This window comes from Coloeus monedula (assembly GCF_965178545.1).
Source record: "Coloeus monedula genome assembly, chromosome: 11".
Lineage (NCBI taxonomy): Eukaryota > Metazoa > Chordata > Aves > Passeriformes > Corvidae > Coloeus > Coloeus monedula.
The window spans coordinates 6,636,641-6,656,180 of record NC_138791.1 but is presented as its reverse complement, the minus strand read 5'-3'; the positions used below and the strand labels follow the sequence as shown (position 1 = coordinate 6,656,180).

General features: G+C 44.9%; 3 protein-coding genes across 4 annotated transcripts in view; 1 reads left to right on the top strand and 2 right to left on the bottom strand.

Moving 5' to 3' along the window:
- Positions 1–9,119, bottom strand: part of FANCD2 (FA complementation group D2) — a gene marked incomplete at its 3' end in the record, with an annotated part of 35,192 nt that extends 26,073 nt beyond the window's left edge. Inside the window, exons 1-12 of the mRNA XM_082289086.1 lie at positions 9,035–9,119; positions 8,741–8,875; positions 8,075–8,142; positions 7,251–7,354; positions 6,681–6,744; positions 5,844–5,896; positions 4,794–4,872; positions 3,986–4,110; positions 2,566–2,653; positions 1,525–1,629; positions 740–837; positions 140–248 (exon numbers count right to left, since the gene is read on the bottom strand). Coding sequence (XP_082145212.1) covers positions 140–248; positions 740–837; positions 1,525–1,629; positions 2,566–2,653; positions 3,986–4,110; positions 4,794–4,872; positions 5,844–5,896; positions 6,681–6,744; positions 7,251–7,354; positions 8,075–8,142; positions 8,741–8,875; positions 9,035–9,101 — 1,095 coding nt within the window. The 5' untranslated portion in view covers positions 9,102–9,119. The remainder of the gene's footprint in view (positions 1–139; positions 249–739; positions 838–1,524; positions 1,630–2,565; positions 2,654–3,985; positions 4,111–4,793; positions 4,873–5,843; positions 5,897–6,680; positions 6,745–7,250; positions 7,355–8,074; positions 8,143–8,740; positions 8,876–9,034) is intronic.
- A 1,329-nt stretch (positions 9,120–10,448) lies between these two features.
- On the top strand, positions 10,449–15,670 carry EMC3 (ER membrane protein complex subunit 3). Of its 2 annotated transcripts, XM_082288470.1 has the most exons (8): positions 10,449–10,664; positions 10,747–10,804; positions 11,573–11,666; positions 12,330–12,434; positions 13,123–13,204; positions 13,356–13,435; positions 14,026–14,108; positions 15,424–15,670. In XM_082288470.1, exons 1-8 carry the CDS (start codon positions 10,510–10,512, stop codon positions 15,550–15,552), a joined length of 786 nt encoding a protein of 261 aa, XP_082144596.1. In that variant the 5' UTR covers positions 10,449–10,509; the 3' UTR covers positions 15,553–15,670. The 2 variants fall into 2 exon arrangements, with proteins under 2 accessions (XP_082144596.1, XP_082144597.1); XM_082288471.1 differs by lacking the exon at positions 11,573–11,666.
- Positions 15,671–18,896: 3,226 nt separating this feature from the next.
- The window catches only part of USP4 (ubiquitin specific peptidase 4), a 37,730-nt gene continuing 37,086 nt past the window's right edge, over positions 18,897–19,540 (bottom strand). The window contains exons 21-22 of the mRNA XM_082288867.1: positions 19,358–19,446; positions 18,897–19,236 (exon numbers count right to left, since the gene is read on the bottom strand). Of these exons, the coding sequence (XP_082144993.1) occupies positions 19,135–19,236; positions 19,358–19,446 (191 nt within the window). The 3' untranslated portion in view covers positions 18,897–19,134. The remainder of the gene's footprint in view (positions 19,237–19,357; positions 19,447–19,540) is intronic.

The window sequence follows — 19,540 nt, the reverse complement described above, 5'->3', positions numbered from 1 at the left end:
CTCTCGCTGAACGAAATGCATCAATAAAATGAAGGGCTAACATTTGTCTTTTGATATCACATTTGATTACAAGAAAGGCTCAGGCTCAATCAAGGACCCCAAATAAATAAGGAAACAAGGACTGAAGCATGTATCTTACCTTAATCCATGCTTCAGAGACATCTTTCTGAAATCTCACAGCTAACTTGATCACATCAAAAAGTAGCTTCACACAATTCTGGCTGGTGGTTACTTGGCTCAGGGAAGAACTGTAAATTATCAGAAAGGAGGAGACTCAGTCCCTGCAAATACTGTCACAGAAGGAACAAGGCAGCCCAGCAGTCACAGCACTTACTTAAAGCAGCCACTGTCCAGAGGGAATGCTCTGTCAAGGATAGGGAGTGACACAAGAGGGTGCAAACAGAGGTTGCAGAATCAATGGAAAACATACTGGAGGGAACTTAAAACAGATGAACTGGTAGCAACATCATTATAGATGAAGTTGCTTATTCCCACGCAGACATGGATGCAGCTGGCTCAAAAGGAATTAAATCCACGACAGGGGAAGCTGGCTGGGCAAGGACTGACAAATGTATTGTATTAGTACCAAGCAGGAAGGAATAAAGGTGTCTGTGCCTTTCCACAGGATAAATTGGACTCATGTATGTAGCCAATAGTGCCAGAGAGACCAGAAGAGGAAGAGTTTAAGTTCTCTTGTCTTGTCCTACCCTTGGAGAATCAGATAAACCTATTTAAGTACCTGGCCTGGACTTGGCTTTTAATCTTCTGGGAACTGTGCATCTGCAGGGGCAGAACACACGATGACAGATCCAAGTTCTTACGAAGATCAGAAATCACCTGTAAAGCACAAATCCATGCACAAATCACTGTGACAAATGAGGGAAGAACAGAAAAAGCTGAGGAAAATAAAACAATTTCCCATAACAACCTTAAAATTACAAACCAAAAACCTCATATATTTATAAGATTCACAAGTACTTAACCATGTCCAAATCTAATTTTTTTTTTAACTTAGAAAATGAACCAGCAAAACTTTTCACATTGTGTCATGATGTTGCAGATGCATACAGAAAGCAGAATTTTTTTAAAGCTACTCTGCAAAATTCCCACCTGTATCTGCTTTACGTTGCTGTGAACTGTTTTTATTCTGCTTAGCAGCTGAGCAAGATATGTGGCAGCCTCAGGAATTCTGGGACATGCAAGTTTATCAATCTGACTGCTGCTGAATTGCAGTGTACCAGCACAGAGTGGCTTCCATGTGATAGGCACACTTTTTTTTACAAGGGTCTCCCTGAAAGGTTTGGGCAGATCACAAACTTCATCTGGCTTAGACTGAGGCTTCCTCAACATACAAAAAAAAGTGCGTTTGATACTTCATCCAGGCTGGCTTTGATCCCTGGCAACATTAAAATTTTACTTGAAAACATTAAAAACATTCATCTCTGTGTGTGAAGCAACTTCCCTCTGTTAAAACACACACTGGTGTGGAAAACACACGCTCCCATTATGAAAAAGATACTGTACCTCTACTGCATCTGCTGCCTTGACATTTTGGAGGATGAATTTTACTACTACAGGCAAATCTTCCAGTTTTACAGAAGGCACAATGGTCATGGCGGACTGTCGCACCTGAGGAGAAAGCAACACTCCATCAGCTGGAAGACAACACTTCACAGAAACACAATTATGTTAGTGGGAAGGAATCCTTATAGTCCAGCCTTCTGCTCAGAGCAGGAATATTGTCAGTACTAGATCAGATTCACCTTGGCTTTGCTGAGTCTTGAAGATATCCAAGGATGGAGGAAATCTCCAATCCCTGCCACCTCTTAGATAATTTATGTCAATGCTGCAGACCCTAACTTGTTTTTCCAAATGTCTAACCAAAACCTCCTATTGTGGCCACTGCCCCTTATCCCTCTTCATCAAGAAGAGCTTGGCTCCATCATTTTTTAACTGGCTTTCAAAAGGGAAAAGCATGGACAACATGCATCCTGCTATGCAGCACCAGCGTTTTGGGACTATGTAAAAACACTATTTAGTGCACTCAAATGAACCAATTTTATTTTATTTTTAAGAAGCCCAACTCCAAAAAGTACAGCAATGCAGCCAAAGCACATCATCATCTCTTCTCCTTTATCAGCATTCTGCAGAGAAAACCTATTTAATTATTTGATCACCAATCTTCTGCCTTTCCTTAGAATATAACAATCTAGTCTGGTCACATCAAAAAGACGAAATATTGACAATAAGCAGGTTTAAGACAGGCAATAAAAATTTAGTGCAGCAGGACAAAGTGCTTCTGCATTAGCTAAAACAGCTGTGATTGAAATTTCTGGCTGTTATAGTACGCATTCAGAAAACTTCTCTCTGCTCTTCACTGAACCCCTCACATGTTTCAAAAACCAGCTTTAGCTTCTGACTTCTTTCCAACTTCAGGAGCTCAGGACTTTTGAAGGCCTATAGGAGTCAGATTTAACAAAATACTTGGAATGAAGAAACAGTTCCAGCTCTCGTGTTGCTAAGCAGGGGCTGGGGTCTGCCGAAGTGCTCAGTAAAAGCTCTCACCTCAGCCACAAGTTCTGCATCGAGATCCAGACGAGAAAGGGCATCCAGGATTGGCACTGTCAGCCGTCTGCCCTGCTTTAGCAAGCAGCTGATACACAGGGAAAAGAAAACAAATGGTCCTCTTAACAAAACCAAGAATGTATCTTTAGTGTATTGTATGATTCCAGTAGTTTTTGTGGATATGCAAAAAAAAAATCTCGGAAACTGACAACAACATATGCCACTGGCATTATGGAAAACTTGTTCCCTAAATTATTGCTCCTCATGTAAGAGCTGCACCTGTCTTTTAACAGCCTCATGGACTTTCCCAAAACTCATGTAATCATTCTTGGCTGAGATCTCGATTTCTTACAAACTTTCTCTAGCAAGAAGTTGTACTTAAATTGTGTTAGTTGAAAAACACCTCACCTGCAGCATCCTGGTAACTCTGTCTATGCTCCCTAATTCATTACAAGTAATGAGTTGTTTTCCACATCAGACATGGGTAGAGGCTATTGAGAATATGGAAATAAGTATGCCTTGCTGATACTGTTTGGATCTCAGCTTTCAAAATACACAAAGAGAGAAAACAGAAGTCTGAGGAGTTTGATTAGCATAGGAAAAATGTGTGGAGTTCTTTTATCTAGAAGCTGAGGCAGTAAACTGAGAATGAAAACGAAGTCACAATTTGAGAGGGTACAAGGAACGGGATGCACTGCTTGCAGTAATAATCTGCAACAGTGATCACAGGTTTGAAAAGATAATTAACACCAGCATAAATGCAAGTGATCTGTGTAGTAATAAGAATTAGGACCACTTAGACTATTCAAATTACTAAGTAAAATGAAAATATTATTAAAGAAGACAGATGTAAGGACTAGCCTAAGGCAGTGCTCCCTGGGAGGATAACTCTTGGCATTAGGTCCCCCAGTTGTTTGGGTCAGTAAATATGCTTGAGAAAAGTATATAAAATAGCCAGAAAGTTCTGTTTCTTGCACACATTTACTGTGTTGTGTGTGGTTTTTTTTATTAATAAAAACCATGTTGATTCTTACCACAGCAGAATCCAAGACAAATGTAATACCCCAGTGACCGATCATAGACTGATCCAGAATAAGTAGTGAGTACTTAACTGGATTCTACCTGTGCTGTATGCAGGTAGTCAAGAGTTTAACAATTATTTAGATAAAAGCAGTTTTGGAGCATTGTCTAAATGCAATGTCTTTTGCCTGTGCTCTCTTTAAGAGCATAACAGCACAAATGGAATGTCCTAAGCCAGTGGTAGGTGTCCCCAAATGTTGCAGTTAACAGGAACACACGGCTGTCCTAATACTTCAGTCAGTCCCAGAGCAACCTTCATTAATGCACCTTGTCCTTTTCTACTAAGTGCAAGGGGGAAAAAACAAAACAAAACAAACCCTCCCAACCAAATCATCTGTACCTGAGCTCTCTGGCAACCTCACTTTGCTGGGAATCCTCCAGGATCTCAGGTAAACTGGTGATAATATCGTGCTGGATTGGTACTGGAGAGACACTAACCATCTGCATTAACTTCTTGACCAGATCCTGCAGACAAGAGCACTGGTGAAAAGCACAGATCTCACCATCAGCACAACAACAATATTATGCATCTAAGGTCCCTCAGTACATCGTCTTCCTGGATTTATGCCAACTGTCCCAAACTCACTGTCCTGCTGAAGTCATGAAGCAGAGCATAGACTTTTGTGGAACAATGGTATTTTACAGGTAGGATATCACGATCTTGGTGAGCAGAGGAAACTGGGAAACACAACAAGCTTCCCAGTGTTTAGTACTCCAGTAGAGAGTAACCCACAGAGACTGACTGACTTAGGGAAAGAAGGAAAAGAATCACCAGAGCAGGAACAGAGAATTCATCCCCACACACTTGCAAGTATCCAGTATCTTGTTAGAATTAAATAAGAGGGGATTGTAACTTCCTGCCAGCAACAGCTTTAAAATGGGGTCACCTGTGTGAATACACATGCACAGATATAAATTTATGTAAAAGATGACTTAGAGCAAGGAAAGAAGAAAAATAGTAAAAGAAGGTCAGAAGTCACTCAAGACAATCATAACGAAACAGAAAAAAATTAAATCTCTCCTTCAGCCCACCAATACAAAAATAACATCAGTTCTCATCAGCACAATAGTTCATCTAATCCCACCTGAGAGGCATTCCAGAACTTGTTTGGGAAAAGCATCCATGTGATTGCACCTCTGGTACCCACCTGGCTGTCAAGGAGCCTGTCAAGCCACTTAAACTGATTGACAATGAGCCGAGGGAAATTTGTTCCAAAGGTGCCCACACTGAAACAGCAGAAAAGGACACACAGGTTAGTCAGACCTACGGACTCAAAAGCTTTGCTGCTGGTCAGCAAGACCAACTAACTCCATTCTTAACTGGTCATTAATACACAGAAAGAACTTCACTCTTCTTACAGTTTGATAGGAGACAAGTGTAACAACATCCATTTTTCAGAATTCCCAAAGGATTCACAGCACAATTAACAGCTTATCACTTTTACATCCAAGATCCTTTAGAATTCTTGGGTGAAAATGGTTCAGACCTTGTGACTGTCTGTGTTAAAGCCTCCTCAAACAAGATTTCAGTCTGAGACAATTTCTTAGACTACACCCCTGTGCAGCACTTGTATCCTGTATTCCAGCAGGGGAACAAAAACTGCAGCAGGAACAGCCTCAGCTTCATTCTGCCCCTTGGCTTGCCCCACTAACTCTGTGGTGAGCATCCAAGGCACAGGAAGAAGAGATGAAGTGGTCAGGTCTTGCCTGTGTGTGTGTGCGCCTTACACCTCAAGATGTCTCACTCCAACTATGATGTTATACTTTTAAAAACCAACAGATGTTCTTTCAATTTCCCTTGTTTGAACACAATCTGTACTTTTAAAAGGAGATCTGTTTGCATCTCACAGCCTCCTAAAACTCTGCAAGCAGCCACTACCATCTTTTTTTTAAATGATGAGACACTCAGTCCCTCTGCTGAAATAATTCCTAAGCTTGTGTCAGTAGCTGCAAAAAGCACAATCAATCAATGCACAATGTCTGCATTTCAGCTTCTAGAAATTTGTCTTCTGCTTTATGCACACACAGATTTAAGGTCATGGTACCTCACAGATTATTTTACACAAGTATGAAGGAAAAACCCACATCAGTGCGAACTGCCATTCAGGTAAATTTGAAGTAACAGTTAAAGTCAAACAGCTGGTGATTGTCCAAAAGAAATTTCATTTCAAGGCAGAAAGAAGCCAGTTTATACTCACATGTCAAAAAAGAATTCAGGGATCTTTTCCAACAACAGTGTTATGACAGCAGGCTGAAAGAAAGGCAAAAAGACAGTGTTAGGGTGAGTTACTGGTTGTGCTGTGGTATTGCCACCAAAACTGACCTTTCACAAAAGATGAAATATACAGAAAGAATAAAATACTTGAAAGGCTCAATAAAAGTATTTCCTGTGTATGAAATCTCTTGCCTAATGCCAGAAAGGAGGCACACAGCCTAAGAAGTGAAAACCACTTCTCAGAGGGTGGTATAAACTACCCACATAACCCAACAGAATCAGAGCATATGAGCAGGATGTACAATTCTTCTGGGCCAGTGAACCTCTCTTTCTCAGACCCAGCTGAGTTGCTTTTCACCACAGAGGAAACTAAAGCATCAACTTTTAGATAAGTTTGAAAACAGCGCCCAGTTCTAGCACTTAAAAAACCCACACATATTCTCCACAGTGGAAGTGGTTATATCCCATCAGAATTTCCCATGGTTGACCTGAGCCATCAGCTCTCATTCTGCCCCTGTTCACCTCTGAGAAGAGTCTGGCTCTGTGTTCCCTACACATTGCAACCAGGTATTTGAAGACCACGAAATTTCCCTTAATCTTCTCTTAAGACTGAACAAACCCGGTTCCCTCTGTCTCTGCTTGTCTGCCATGTGTCTCAGGCCCTAAGCATCTTTGTGTCCCTACAGAAACAACAAACTGGACACTGTTCCAGGTGCAGCCTCACCTCCCTCAAAACCAGTTCTATTAATCCTTCACTTACATAAGCAAAACGTTCCCTACAATCAAAAGTACTGTAAAGAGCAAGCTAAGGTGCCCATACCTGTAAGATCTTAATCCCAAGAAGCAGTTTAATGAGGCTTTCACAATACGAGTGCACCAGATTCCTGCAAGATGAAAGATTCCACCACGGTTGTGTCAAAAATATGTTGGGAGAACAGGCTGTAGCTCTTTTCGTGACTGTTTTTTTAAAAAACTATATACAGTGACTTAAGGTAACACATGGTAATCACAGACACACACAAAAATATTTAAAACTGCACTTTAGCTCTGAACCAGCTCACTCTCTACAAGACTAGAAATGTGAAAGTCTGTGGTTAAGCTGTATCTCCTGGAAAAAAAAAATCTCAAAAAGGAATTGACCTTCACCAGCCCAATCAAATTTTTTTCACAGTATTTGGTTCTTCCCCTAAAATACCACGGAGTCCAACGTGTGCCAGACAGTAAATTCTGTGACTTAACACTCTAAACTCACTGCTATTAAAAAGCAATGTACTACACCAGCCACCCTGCCTTGGTGTGCATCAGCTGGAGCCTTTCCCTCCACTCTGGTCAATGTCCCAGGACATAACAAGCTCTGACTGAAGGGGAAGGCAAAATACATTTTCTCTACCTCGACCCCTCAGTCCGTACAGGAGTGCAGGGCAAGAGGCAGTTCTTGAACTGGTTCCTGTCCTTGATGTGAGATTCCAGGCCGCTGATGAACTGCTTCACAACCTGCAAAGCAGAAAGAAGTTACCCACCCTGAAGGGACACCCCAGTCAACTGCTGTCCTTTAGGATGCATTTTGCAAGCAGGTGATGAGAACCAGGAAGAGCTAACCAGGTAACTGCAAACAGAAACTGTGATGGAAGGAAAGCTGGATAATAAGTGAATGCTAGCCTGGACCATTTCCAGAAGGAAACACTGATTGTTCTGCAAAATAACTCTAAAGCGAGAGTCTCGCATTTTATTTTGATTTTAAAGGACTTTGCCTTTCTTCCTGTTCAGCTGAGATAGCAACCTTTAGTGTGACGAGAGCTGCACCCAAAAAACACCTGCAGCCAAATCACTGGCCTCAGGACTTTCACCCTGGACTTGCTGACAGGAGAGGAGCACCACATCATGGCAGTTTTAATGGTGCCAGCTCCACCTGACACAAAACCAAATCCAGCTTCCACCAGAGAGCTATGCAAGTGATTTGTCTCCTGTAAGAGTCTTTGTCTTCTGAATAATATTGCCAATGGAAATTACTTTGACAGGGCACAGTCAGAAGGACAGAGAGATTAAAAGGCTGGAACAGCAATACTGAGAGAACTGGAAAATGTGGACCACAGAAATCCAAGATAAGGTGATGTGTTGCATGCTTTTGTATGAGACTAGCAAGGACAGGCAGCTGCATTTGCATCTTTTGCTCAGCAAACAGCTTTAAAGCTGGCTCCTGACAAAGTTACTTACAGCTGGGTAAGTAGGGTGTTTCTCCAGGGCCAGGCAGAGCTTCTTCTGGAAAGCCATTTGATCAACAGCTAAGGAGAAAGTTTAGAAAGGAAATAAAGAACAAGACACAGTCTGTCCATACAGCATCACAACAGCTACACCAAGTACAAGCTCTCAAGCCCATCCACCAACATTTCTGCATTTGCTCTACTGAGAAGCCCAGTTGGCAAAAGCCTGAGTGGAATCAGCCCTTCTGCTTTCTCTAGTCAGGGCTGAGAGTAGCACTGAAGATATTGAATGCAGGAGTTCCTGATGGCCTTGTCTGAGCTGAAAGACAACAATGCCATGTTTGTTTTCCCATTTCAGAGCTCCTGCCTCTGCAATTCAATACTGTAATCACAGATACAGTCTAATATTTTTCTATATACCTCCAATAATCTTTCAGAAGCCCTTAGACTTAGCATGTCTACACCCAAAGAGCTGGTATAATGAGTTTAGGTGATGCACTGAATTCAGCACGAGCAAGAGGTATATAATAAATAAGAGGCCAGATGAAGGTTTGCTTGAACTTTGAAACAAGCTAGCTCAAGCGCTTTTGTCCTGCAAGTAAAACACACTGGTACTTTGTACCAGCCATCCTTGCAGGTTTTGATCTAAAAGCAGAAAGAGCAAGCGTTAAACTCGTACCTATTTCATTCTGTCCCTCCCCAGCTTTCAGCACAATTCCTGATGTCCTAAGGAGCTCTTCAAAGACTCCCTCATTCTCCAATCCACAGAAGGCAGAGGCATTTTCCTTATCAGAAATCCGTGACTTCTTAGTTTCTGAGAAAACAAAACATGCTACATCAAATATATAAAAAATCAACAGTGTCATTAACAATCAGCATTATCAAAACTGCCATTTTGGCCTTGTCCCTGCTTGGGAGCTGCTGCCTCTATTACTGGGTCTCCACCCCAGTAAGATGATACCCAAGCACCTACTTGGCAAGTCTGTCTTGCAGCTCTCTTCAGAGGCATCAACTTTCGACAATTTCCTTTTTGAAACCATGGTAACAAAACCTTTGTTGTTGCCTAAAAAATGCAGGAAAAAGACAAGTGTTTAATTAATCTCTTTTTAAGCAGATCTAGAATGTATTAGTGAATAGCAAAAGAGAATGCAACACAAACTGAGAGTGCTCAAAGAAAGATTGCCTGGGTAACCAGTATCACACCACATTTTTCTGCTGTGCAGGTTGAAATTTTAGAGCTTGTCATATTTAAATAGTACAATACATCACTTTTTCTAAAATGCAATTCCTCATAAAACAAGGTTTGGCCTTTTATTCAAACACCGGGCAAAGTGAGCAACTATGAGATTGCATCCACTAAACTAAACTCAAGACCCTCTCCACATGCCTGGACAAAGCAACAAAGGACTCACAGTTGAGTGTTCATGAGCCCAACCACATTAACTGCCCCTGTTCGTGTCCCTAACCAGGCCAATGAGCTCTGTCAGCACAAACCTCCATCTAACCCATCCTCTTTTGGGGGGTGACAACGATTAAAAAGAAAAAAAAAAAATCTTGACTCACCTTTAAAACTTAAAGGTTATTAAAAAAAGATGTGTGTGCATCTCACACTAAATGTCAACTGCTTGGCAGAGGCTAGTAAAATGAGTTACTTAAATATCAGCATGGAAGTGGAACAGTTAAAAAACAAATGTGCAATGAGCCTTTCCCAGCTGTTTTAGGTGTATAAGTATCTGAAAGGCAGGTGCCTCTGAAAGAGGATGGTGCCGGACTCTCTTTAGTGGTGTCCAGTGACAGGATAAGGAGCAGTGGCCAAAACTAAAACACGAGAAGTTTCACCTCAACATGAGAAAAAACTTTAGGCCGTGGATGGCAGAGCACTGGAACTGCTGCCCAGGAAAGGCGTGGAGTCTCCGTCTCTGCAGATATTCCAAACCCACCTGGACGCGTTCTTGTGTCACCTGCTCTGGGTGACCCTGCTTTTACAGAGGGGTTGGACTGGGTGATCTCCAGAGCTCCCTTCCAACCCTAACAATGCTGTGATTCTGCTCTGGGTGCGAGGCGCAGCCTGACAGCCCAGCCAGGTGGGCTGTGCCTCCACCGGAGAGCCCCCTCTCCATCGCACCCACTGCCAAAAGCTGGCCAGCGCCTGAGGCGGCCGTTTCACCTCTCCTCAGCTCAGCGCACCTCACCTGAGCTGAGCTGAGCCGAGCCCACCTCCCGTCCCTCCGGGCAGGGCAGGACACCCCACTGTCCCCTCACCGTCTCTCGCCCCGCGGGTCCCCTCACGGCGCTCCCGCCACTCGCGCTCGAGTTTCCCGCCAGCGGCGCGCGCTGACGCCGTTCCGCCGGCGGCGGAAGGGTCGGTGCCGGCAGCGGAAGCGGAAACGGGGCGTGCGGCGGCGGCCCGGGGTCGGCCGGAGCCGGGCCCGAGGCGGCACCGCCGCGATGAGCGAGCCCGAGCTGCTGCTGGACTCCAACATCCGGCTATGGGTGGTGCTGCCCATCGTCTTCATCACCTTCTTCGTGGGCATGATCCGGCACTACGTGTCCATCCTGCTCCAGAGCGACAAGCGCCTCACGCAGGAGCAGGTGTCCGACAGGTCAGGGCCCGCCTCACCCCCGCCCGCCCCTCGCTGCCCCCGGCCCGGCCCGGCCCGCTAATGCCACGTGTCTCTCTTCCAGCCAAGTCCTGATCCGGAGCAGAGTCCTTCGGGAAAATGGAAAATACATTCCAAAGCAGGTACGGAGCTGCGCGGTTGGGGCTTTACAAAGAGGATGACTGGGAAAGCAGCACAAAGCGCGGGGCTCTGTCCGGGCAGTGCCGCGGGACGAGCAGAGCCCACAAGGGCCCGCGGGGTCGGACGCTGCCGGGTCACCCCTGGGCCAGGGCAGTGTCCAGGAGTGCAGATTCTTAGGAATCTTGGGCACAGGACCGCTGTATATGTCTTTTCCCTGACATTTATGTTAGCTGTCACTGCTCGGTGTTATAACTGCATGCTGACATGAGATGTGCCTCCAAACTGTCGTGTTTAATATCTGCTAGCAAGCACACAGGGATGGAATACAAGCCTGGGATAACGAGGTGGGCATACAATGTCAGCTGAAATGTTTGCTAAACTAAGTCCATCACTCATGTTGGCTGTGTTGGTACCAAGTGTGTATTTTGTGAAATTCAGAGGTCAGTTGGGAGTGTGAAAGTGTTCCAGGTATCAGAATTGGTGCTCAACCTGCACAAAGAATTTGCACAAAACACTAGAAGCTCTTTAATTAACATGGATTTTTCTTCAGAGAACTCTTATAATTTGTTTAAAAATTTCAAAAAGCCAGAGATCTGGTACTCTGGATGCAGAGAAACAAGAGGAGCTTTAGAACACATGGGCAGTGAGGCAGCTATCCAAGAAAGGTGTGTTGTGAAAGAACTCACAAGATGTCTGAATGTCTGAGCAAGAACTAATGCTTCTGTCCTTCTGCTTCTTATGGTGTTGGCATTGTCTTTTTCTGTTTTCAGTCTTTTCTGTCCCGGAAATATTTTTTTAATAACCCCGAGGATGGATTTTTTAAGAAAACAAAAAGAAAGGTAGTGCCTCCTTCACCAATGACAGGTATGTTAAGGTACCCTAACTGCAGCCAGGTAGAAAAACCTGTCAGTGTCTGCCGAGGGTGGAAGGTGAATCAGCTTTGCAGGGAGCTCAGGCAGTGTGAGGGAGGGGTGGGACTGTTCAGCTGGGTATTGGGGACAGGGGGGGAGTGAGATCCCTCTCTTGGGTAACAACACATTAGGCCACTTCATGTTGCTCAACTTCAGCTTTGAGCTGCTTGCAGCATCTCAGGAGACCTGACCTCCTCAGGGTATCCAGGCATGGGAAGTCCTGCTCTCACTCGACTCCTTTTGCCAGTGTTTTGCTCCAGCTCCTGCAGGATCTTCTCCAAAGCAATTTAATTTTTAAGTAATGTATACAGCAAAATAGGAGTTTGTTGTCATTCTTCTACCCAGGTCAGCTCACAGAGCGGTCAAGCAAGTTCAGAGATCTGGGGCAAGGGATGGGGTCAGACACAGCACAGAACACAACACCCCTGTGGCAGCAGCCACCAGCACATTGGCTGCTCATCTCATTTTGCAAAGTATGGTCAACAATAGAAAATTATAGATACTGGGATAGGACTGTTGTCTCATGCAGTTTCTTAATTAAATTAGCTGACACGTAATGACTTGTTTCTCTTTATTGTGATATGCTGCCACTTCACATCCTATCTATGATTTGCAGATCCTACCATGCTGACAGATATGATGAAAGGGAATGTAACCAATGTTCTGCCTATGATCCTCATTGGTGGTTGGATCAACATGACATTTTCAGGATTTGTCACAAGTAAGTGTCTGGAATAAGATGGGTTTGGCTGTGTTTCTGAAGATGACCTTGAGGGTCTGAGCTGCGTCAGAGATTTTCTCCTCAACCTGAGAGCAGTCAGTTAGAAGCAGCATAAATTAGGCTTGTGGCACTGCTGCTCTTCACTCCATGAACTGCACAGATTTGGTTGTCTCATTGCAAAGGGGGAGGAGAAATTGTTTTCAAAGTATTGGTCATGGTCTCAAAGAAAATAGCTCAGGAACAACTGTAGTGACAAAACCAGTGTTTTATTAAAACTGCCTAAACTTCAGGTTGATACAGTGGATTTTCCTCTGAACCTGTCTAGGGAGTTGGTTAGTGTGTGGAGTGTACACATCAAAAATACTTACTTAAATTTGTAGTTCTGGGGTTTTTTTCCTATTGTTTATGTGATAACTGTTTCTTTAACAAGAGACATTCCCTTTCACAGTCACTGAAGTACTATGTGTGAGGGTTTGGTCATTTGATAAAGTTTCAGAAAGCCTTTTCATATTAAAATGAATACAGAACTGCAGCTTTTTCAAAAATCCAAATTAACTTTTTATTGTGCACGTTGCACTCAGACTACATTAGATGTAATAAAAGAACTACCTGCTCACTTTGCCCTGTGCTTTGCAGTTGTGCAGTGTCACTTTGTGAAGCTGGGCTTTTTTTCTTCTCTATCCTGCAGCAAAGGTCCCATTTCCTCTGACGCTGCGTTTTAAGCCAATGTTGCAGCAGGGAATTGAGCTGCTCACTTTAGACGCGTCCTGGTAAGCCCCTGTCCTCAACAAGCAAGGTCCAATTCCCACTTGGAAAATGCTGAATGTGTTAATAACCCTTGGATGGTCTGTGTGTGCTGCTGGAATGAGGTCATGTGCCAGCTTTGAACTGACAACAGCCATGCTTGTTCTGATTTGTCAGGGTGAGCTCTGCTTCCTGGTACTTCTTGAATGTGTTTGGACTCAGAAGCATTTATACTCTCATCCTGGGCCAAGATAATGGTGAGGCGCTTGTCATTTCTGGGAACTGGCTTCTCCTTCCAAGGGACGTCATCTGAGGGAGGCTGGGGAAAAGATTCCTAAGTTTCCAGCCAAAAAGCTCTTGAATGCCTTTCTCCTTTCGGTGAGATTATTTACTCTCCCTGGGCTAGGTTTGACAGCACCTGCAACAAGTACCCAAATCTCCTGCACCAGACACTGGCTCATAAACTTCCATGGTTGTTAGCCCAGGCTTTCTTTCCCATCAGATCAGCGTGAAAAACTTTTGTGCTCAGGCTTGTTTTATTTCTATTCTCTGTATTATTTATTTAAGGAAAACTGTAAAGATTTCTCAGTGTTAGATGTGGGGACGGACAGATGTGCATTGGGAATGTAGAAAACTATTTTCCTCAACTTTTCTGCATATTTTATGTAAATCTGGCTAAGATGTAGCAGGTGGGAGCAAGATGTCTTGTCAGGACTCCTTCTGGCACAGCAGTATTGCATTTTGGGTGTTGCTGCAATGTTCTCATCTATAGATAAAAACCTTCCCAGTGGCACCATGCTCCAGGGAATGCTGTTTAGTAACACACAAATCAACCTCTCATTTCTAGCTGCAGATCAGTCCAGGGTGATGCAAGAACAAATGACAGGGGCAGCAATGGCCATGCCAGCAGATACCAACAAAGCATTTAAGGTACAGTATTCCCACCTGCATTCCTGTTTGTGTGAGCTTGCAGGGTCGTAGGCTGCATGTAACTCATCCTCTCCCTGTGTCAAGTAAGAGAATTGCTCTGGATTCCTGTTCCTAAAATTAGAGCTGACAGCTTATGAAGGCTGTGGGAGTTGCTCTGGGTCTGGCAGAGCCCGAATACCCTGCAGTAAACCTGACAGATCAGTCATTCCCAGTACAAAAGCTGAATTTATGTCCCATCCTCTGCTTTTGCTGAGGAAGGGTTTTTTTTTACCTTGAGATATAGTTCCAAAGCAGAAACTGGCTCTGCAAAAGTTGTTAATAGTGCAGCTGAGCATGAGTCCAGCAGGCACCTGATGGAACTTGGGTAAGAGAATCAAGTAAGCAAGTCAGTTCAGTGGAAAATCCACAGGATTTGACTGTCTTGAAATTCTCCTAAAGCACTTTCCATAGGCACTTGCTTGTTAGCCTGCCTCTGCCTTTCACAGCCCAGGTTTATGCACAAAGGACAGACCTGGTTTCTGTTTTTACGTACTGCAGAAGAGGTTTAGCCACACATAACCTGCTGCCTGGGAAGGTGGGATGGTCTGCTCCTGCAGTTTGTTTTCAGTAACCTTCCTGGTTAAAAAATCCCACACCACCCAGGCAGAGGCTCAGCCAGAGAAGAGCATGGCTGCAGTTGGCAGCAGTGCTGGAGCAGTGGGTGTTCTGTCACAGTCAGCACTGAGGTGCAATTCCAGCCAGTACTGACTCCCACCCCAGTATTGGCTCTCTGCAGCACTTCTGCCATTCAGCCTTGCAGGGACCTAAACCCACAGCATGCTCCAGCAGAAACAAAAGGGGAAAAGCCCATATTGCAGAAATGTTCTGGCCAAGAAATACAAATCTCTGCTGGGCATCATGGGACATGGTTTTTTTGCAGGCTTTGTGCACAAGTCTGTGATCAGGTGCAAAATTTTTGGCTTTTTACCTGTTGTTATCAAGTAACTCTGAACTAAAGAATTAACTCACTGCAAAGCACTTGACCCACCAGAACAGGGCTGGCTGTTACAGAAGGAGTAGACTGTTCCAGAAGGGTAAAGGGTTGGCAGAAGGTAGATAATGTAGTTTTTCTGATTTCTGTGATGCAATTTGTATTGACCAACTAACATCTAATTAAGCATAAATCACTGATTTCAGAGAGTTGACAGGATTGCCAGGTTTTTCATAGAAATTGGTGTTTGTAGCAGTTGTTAACGAAAGCACTGCTTTGTGTAGTTCTTGTCTAACTAATCCCATGTTGCTTTTCCTTCTCTACTTCTGTTCACTGCAAATGCAGACGGAATGGGAAGCCTTAGAACTGACAGATCATCAGTGGGCCTTAGAAGATGTAGAAGAAGAGCTCATGGCAAAAGACCTCCATTTTGAAGGCATGTTTAAGGAAGAACTTCAGACCTCCATCTTCTGAATTTGAGAGTATGCTTTTGTCTCTTCTTGTAAAAGTTATTTGGAAAGAAATCTGTTATCTAAAACTATATAATGTATTTTAGCAAGGCTGAGAATAAAAGAAAACCATCATGTTCAGACCTGCAGTGCCCTCACTTTGATTTGACCTCAAGGATACACTCACACTATTTCCCCAGTAATTTATTCCTTCCCAAGTCCATTTGTAAGCACCTGAGTGCCCACACAGCCCCTCCCTGCCTGCCACATGCACAGCAGGGTGTTGCCAAAGGGTGCCTGGCTGTTATTTACTGGGCCAGGTGGGGATAATGAATGCTTTAAGCTGCCCACCTTGGACTGCAGAGAACAGGGAGCAACTGTTCCTGGCTTGTCCTTCTGCAGAAGCTCCTCAGACCTCTTCCCCAGGGAGAACAGTCCCAATATGGAAAAACGCTTCGTAAAAAGAAGCTCTTTCCGTACTCTGGGGCTGTTATTTTTTTCCCCCATTCTTTATTCTTTACCAATTTTTCTCAGGGTAAAACTGCACATCCCTCTTCAAAGCAGGAGCTGAGCCAGGACTGTGACACTGATTTTCTGTTCTCACCAAATCATCTTCCCAGTGAACAGGGAAGCTGCCCCACTGCTTTCCCTTCTTCCCACGATGGGTTTCACACCATGCTTTGGAGTCAGCCCTTCACAGCAAAGCTCAGCAGCTGCTGTTCTACATTAAAGCTCATTAACCCTCAGGAGCTCCAGCTAAGATCAAGCTCCTCCGCTCTTAGACTGGCATGAAGACTTCAAACCTTCTCACAAGGGCTTCACAGCCCACCTTGGCCTGCAAGACTGGGACAATCCCACACACAGGCCCATTGCACTGCCTCAGCTTTTTCCAGCCTGCTCTCACAAATGTGTTCAGGTTGCCTTGAGGAGGAAATTACAGAGACTGCAGGACAACTACCTCAGTGGTACAGGCAGCCCTGATACCCTGGAGAAAATGGACAGAAGGAAGACCAGGACCTCTCAGGGATCTGCAGAGGAAGGATTGAAACCACAGCTGAGGCTGCCCAGTGCCACAAAAAAGCAAGGACAGCTTTGCTAGAGCACAGGTACCAGCAACCCCAGGAGTGCAGGGAGGAAAAGCAACCCTGGAGCAAACTGAAGCCTCAGCTGTACAGAGCTGTGCCCTCAACAGCTGATCTTCTCCCAGATCGGCACTGGCTCTGCAGGACTTGCCCTCCCCCAGCCCAAAATACCCCCAGAGCACCAGGCATCCCCACAACCAGCAGTCTTAGGCCACATAAGGAAAGTTGAAAATACAACAGAACCCAGTTTCAGTGCAAACCACTCTTTAATTTTCCTCTTTGTACAACAGAGCCAGCCACTTACAAAGTGCTAGTCTAAAAAACAGTCTGGTATTACAGCACACACACACCAGCCAAAGCCCAGCAGCTCAGAGGCAGAGGAAGCAGAGCTGGGCCACTTGTTCTGCAGTACAACAGAGTCTGTTCAGCATCTGAGATTGAGCCCCACGGATGCATTTCTCAGTGTCAGCACAGGTAGGGAGACGAGGAGGAGAACAAAGGCTATTTCATTTTCATTTTAGAAAGGTCTTTTGCTGTCCTCCCTTTCCTCTATTCCCCATTTTGGAATGCCCACATGACTTACTTTCAGGGTAAAACAAACAAAAAAATGCTGATTAGAGTAATTTCAGTGCAGTGCTACAGCTTAAAAAATTGCCTTTTGCATGCTCCCCTCAGTAATAAGGAAAAAAATTGCAATATTAAGAGCTGCAAAAATAAAAATAAAAAATGAAACAGCAGAAGCAACTAAGCAATTGTGATCTCAAAATTCAAATTTTAATGCTTTGAAAGCAAAATTCCACAAAGGAGAATCACATCAGTAGCATGCTGGCTAGAGACAATGCCCCCTCCTCCTCTCCATCACTTCCCAGTGCCCTGGCAAAGGGTTTCCTGGTGCTGCCCTCCCAGGATGCAGGGACAGGCACACTGTGATGTCCTACAGGGCCTGTTGCCAGGAGCTGCAGAAAGGTGCGGCTGAGCTGGCAAGTTTGGAGTTAAATGGATGAGCACTGCTGACCACCAGAAGAGGTGGTGATGGTCAGCACTGAAGCCACAGTGGCTGCAAGCACATATTCCAGGGGGAACAAAAAGCAGATGACAGCCAGTCTCAACCTTTTATTCTGCCAACACACTTGGATCCAGGAAGCAAAAACCCTCCCGGTTTGGTTCACTACCTTGAGCTAGATCTTCCCCTAAAAAATACAGGCTAAGGGTTTGGAATTTTTTCCCATTTTTCACATGGAAGACCAGCTCTCCAGTGAGACTCACAGGAGTCTCTTTTCAAGAAGAAAGCTGGACTCGAGTCCTAAAAGCAACACAGACAGTAAAGGAGGACAGAGGGAAGAGCCAGTTGTGCCAAAAGGATGGAGCAGAACCATTGAACAGCAGAGGCAAACAGGACCTGGGACAGGACTATCACACCTGCAGCCCCCAGAAGGTGATCAGGTGAAAATATAGAAGGCAGCACTCAAGGATGGAAGAGGGCTGAAAGAGCAGTCCAAAAAAACCAAAGTTGCAAGAGAAAAGGCTGAAAGCTCACACAATCCATTGCATTGAGCTGTCACCCTTACAGGTGACAGCTCTGGGGACACAGTGCTGAGCTTGGCTAGAGACATAAATGAGCAAAAAAAGGATAAAAATGTTGTCACTGCACAAACCATAGGAGAAATGCTGGCAGCAGAAAAGTGCTTACAGAGCAGCCTGGAAGTGAGGGGTGTAGGAGATGGAAAGGACAAGAAATCATCGGTGTTAGGGATGTTATTTTCTCTGCAGAAGAACAGGAGCCAGAGCAGCTGTATCCTGCATCTCCATGGGGATCAGCCTGCACATATGCCACACCATAGGTAGGTATGATTCACTTCTGGCCAAGATTCCTGCATCACTGGATTCAGTGTTCACATCAAAAATCCTGAGTCAAAACTGCCCAGGAGAGCCTCAAACCTATCAGTGGAAGGATGCAAGCAAGAGAAACTTTTGTTGCTTTGCCAGGGGGACCAAGGTACAGCGGCAGAGACTGCAACAGACCAGATGTACAAAGATTTGAACCGAGCTCCAGAAAGGGTGCAGGAGGCCTCCCTGACACAGGCAGGGCCCAACAGCAACACCAGAAGAGTTGGCAGGAAGCCCCAATGCCGATTCACAGAATCGTACCCACCATTCTCCTCCATGGGCCCCTGCAAGGCTCAGCTGTGCCCGGCCTCCAGCTCAGGCTGTCCTCTCCCAACCACAGCTACAACCCTCAGCCCAAGAACCACAGTCCCAACCCCTGCCTCTAGCCACACAGCTCAGCCAGATTTTAAAAAGAACTTTATTGAAGCTCCAATATATATTATTTTTGGCCTCTAAATACCCAAGTGTCAGCACCTAGTCCTGGCTCTTCAGTGCTATTCTGCAACCCCCAGCACTGAATCTTTCAGTGCTTGATTTTCTGCTTGACCCCTACAGAAGGAAGAAAAATTTTCAGGCGCCTCAGGCATTGCTTTACAAGAGCAACTACTACCATGGTGGCCGAGTGCTGGAGGTGGTGCTTAGTTGGTGTCCATGCCATCACACTCTTCTTGGGGAGCAGAGGGGGCAGAATGTTCCTCACTGTTTCGGCGCTGATAGAATAGCACATATGCAGCCTTTGTCTACCGAACAAAAAGAAAACCCATCTGAAACCATCCACACAGCTTGGCTGGAATGTCATGCCCAAAGCAGGGAACCACACTTTCAGCATAGACCTGGAACAGCCTCAAGCCAAATACTCACCACTATTTGGTCTTCTGAAGCCACTGAGACGCTGCTGTCATCAAAGTAGTACCACTTGTCGTTCACCTTGTTCTTTGCGTAGGCAGTGTCTGTCGGGGGAGAAACTGCAGCTCAGCATTCTGGGGAAGGCCGGCAGGGAAGGCACACCTGGGACACTCAGGACTCCAACCACGTGTGCATGGG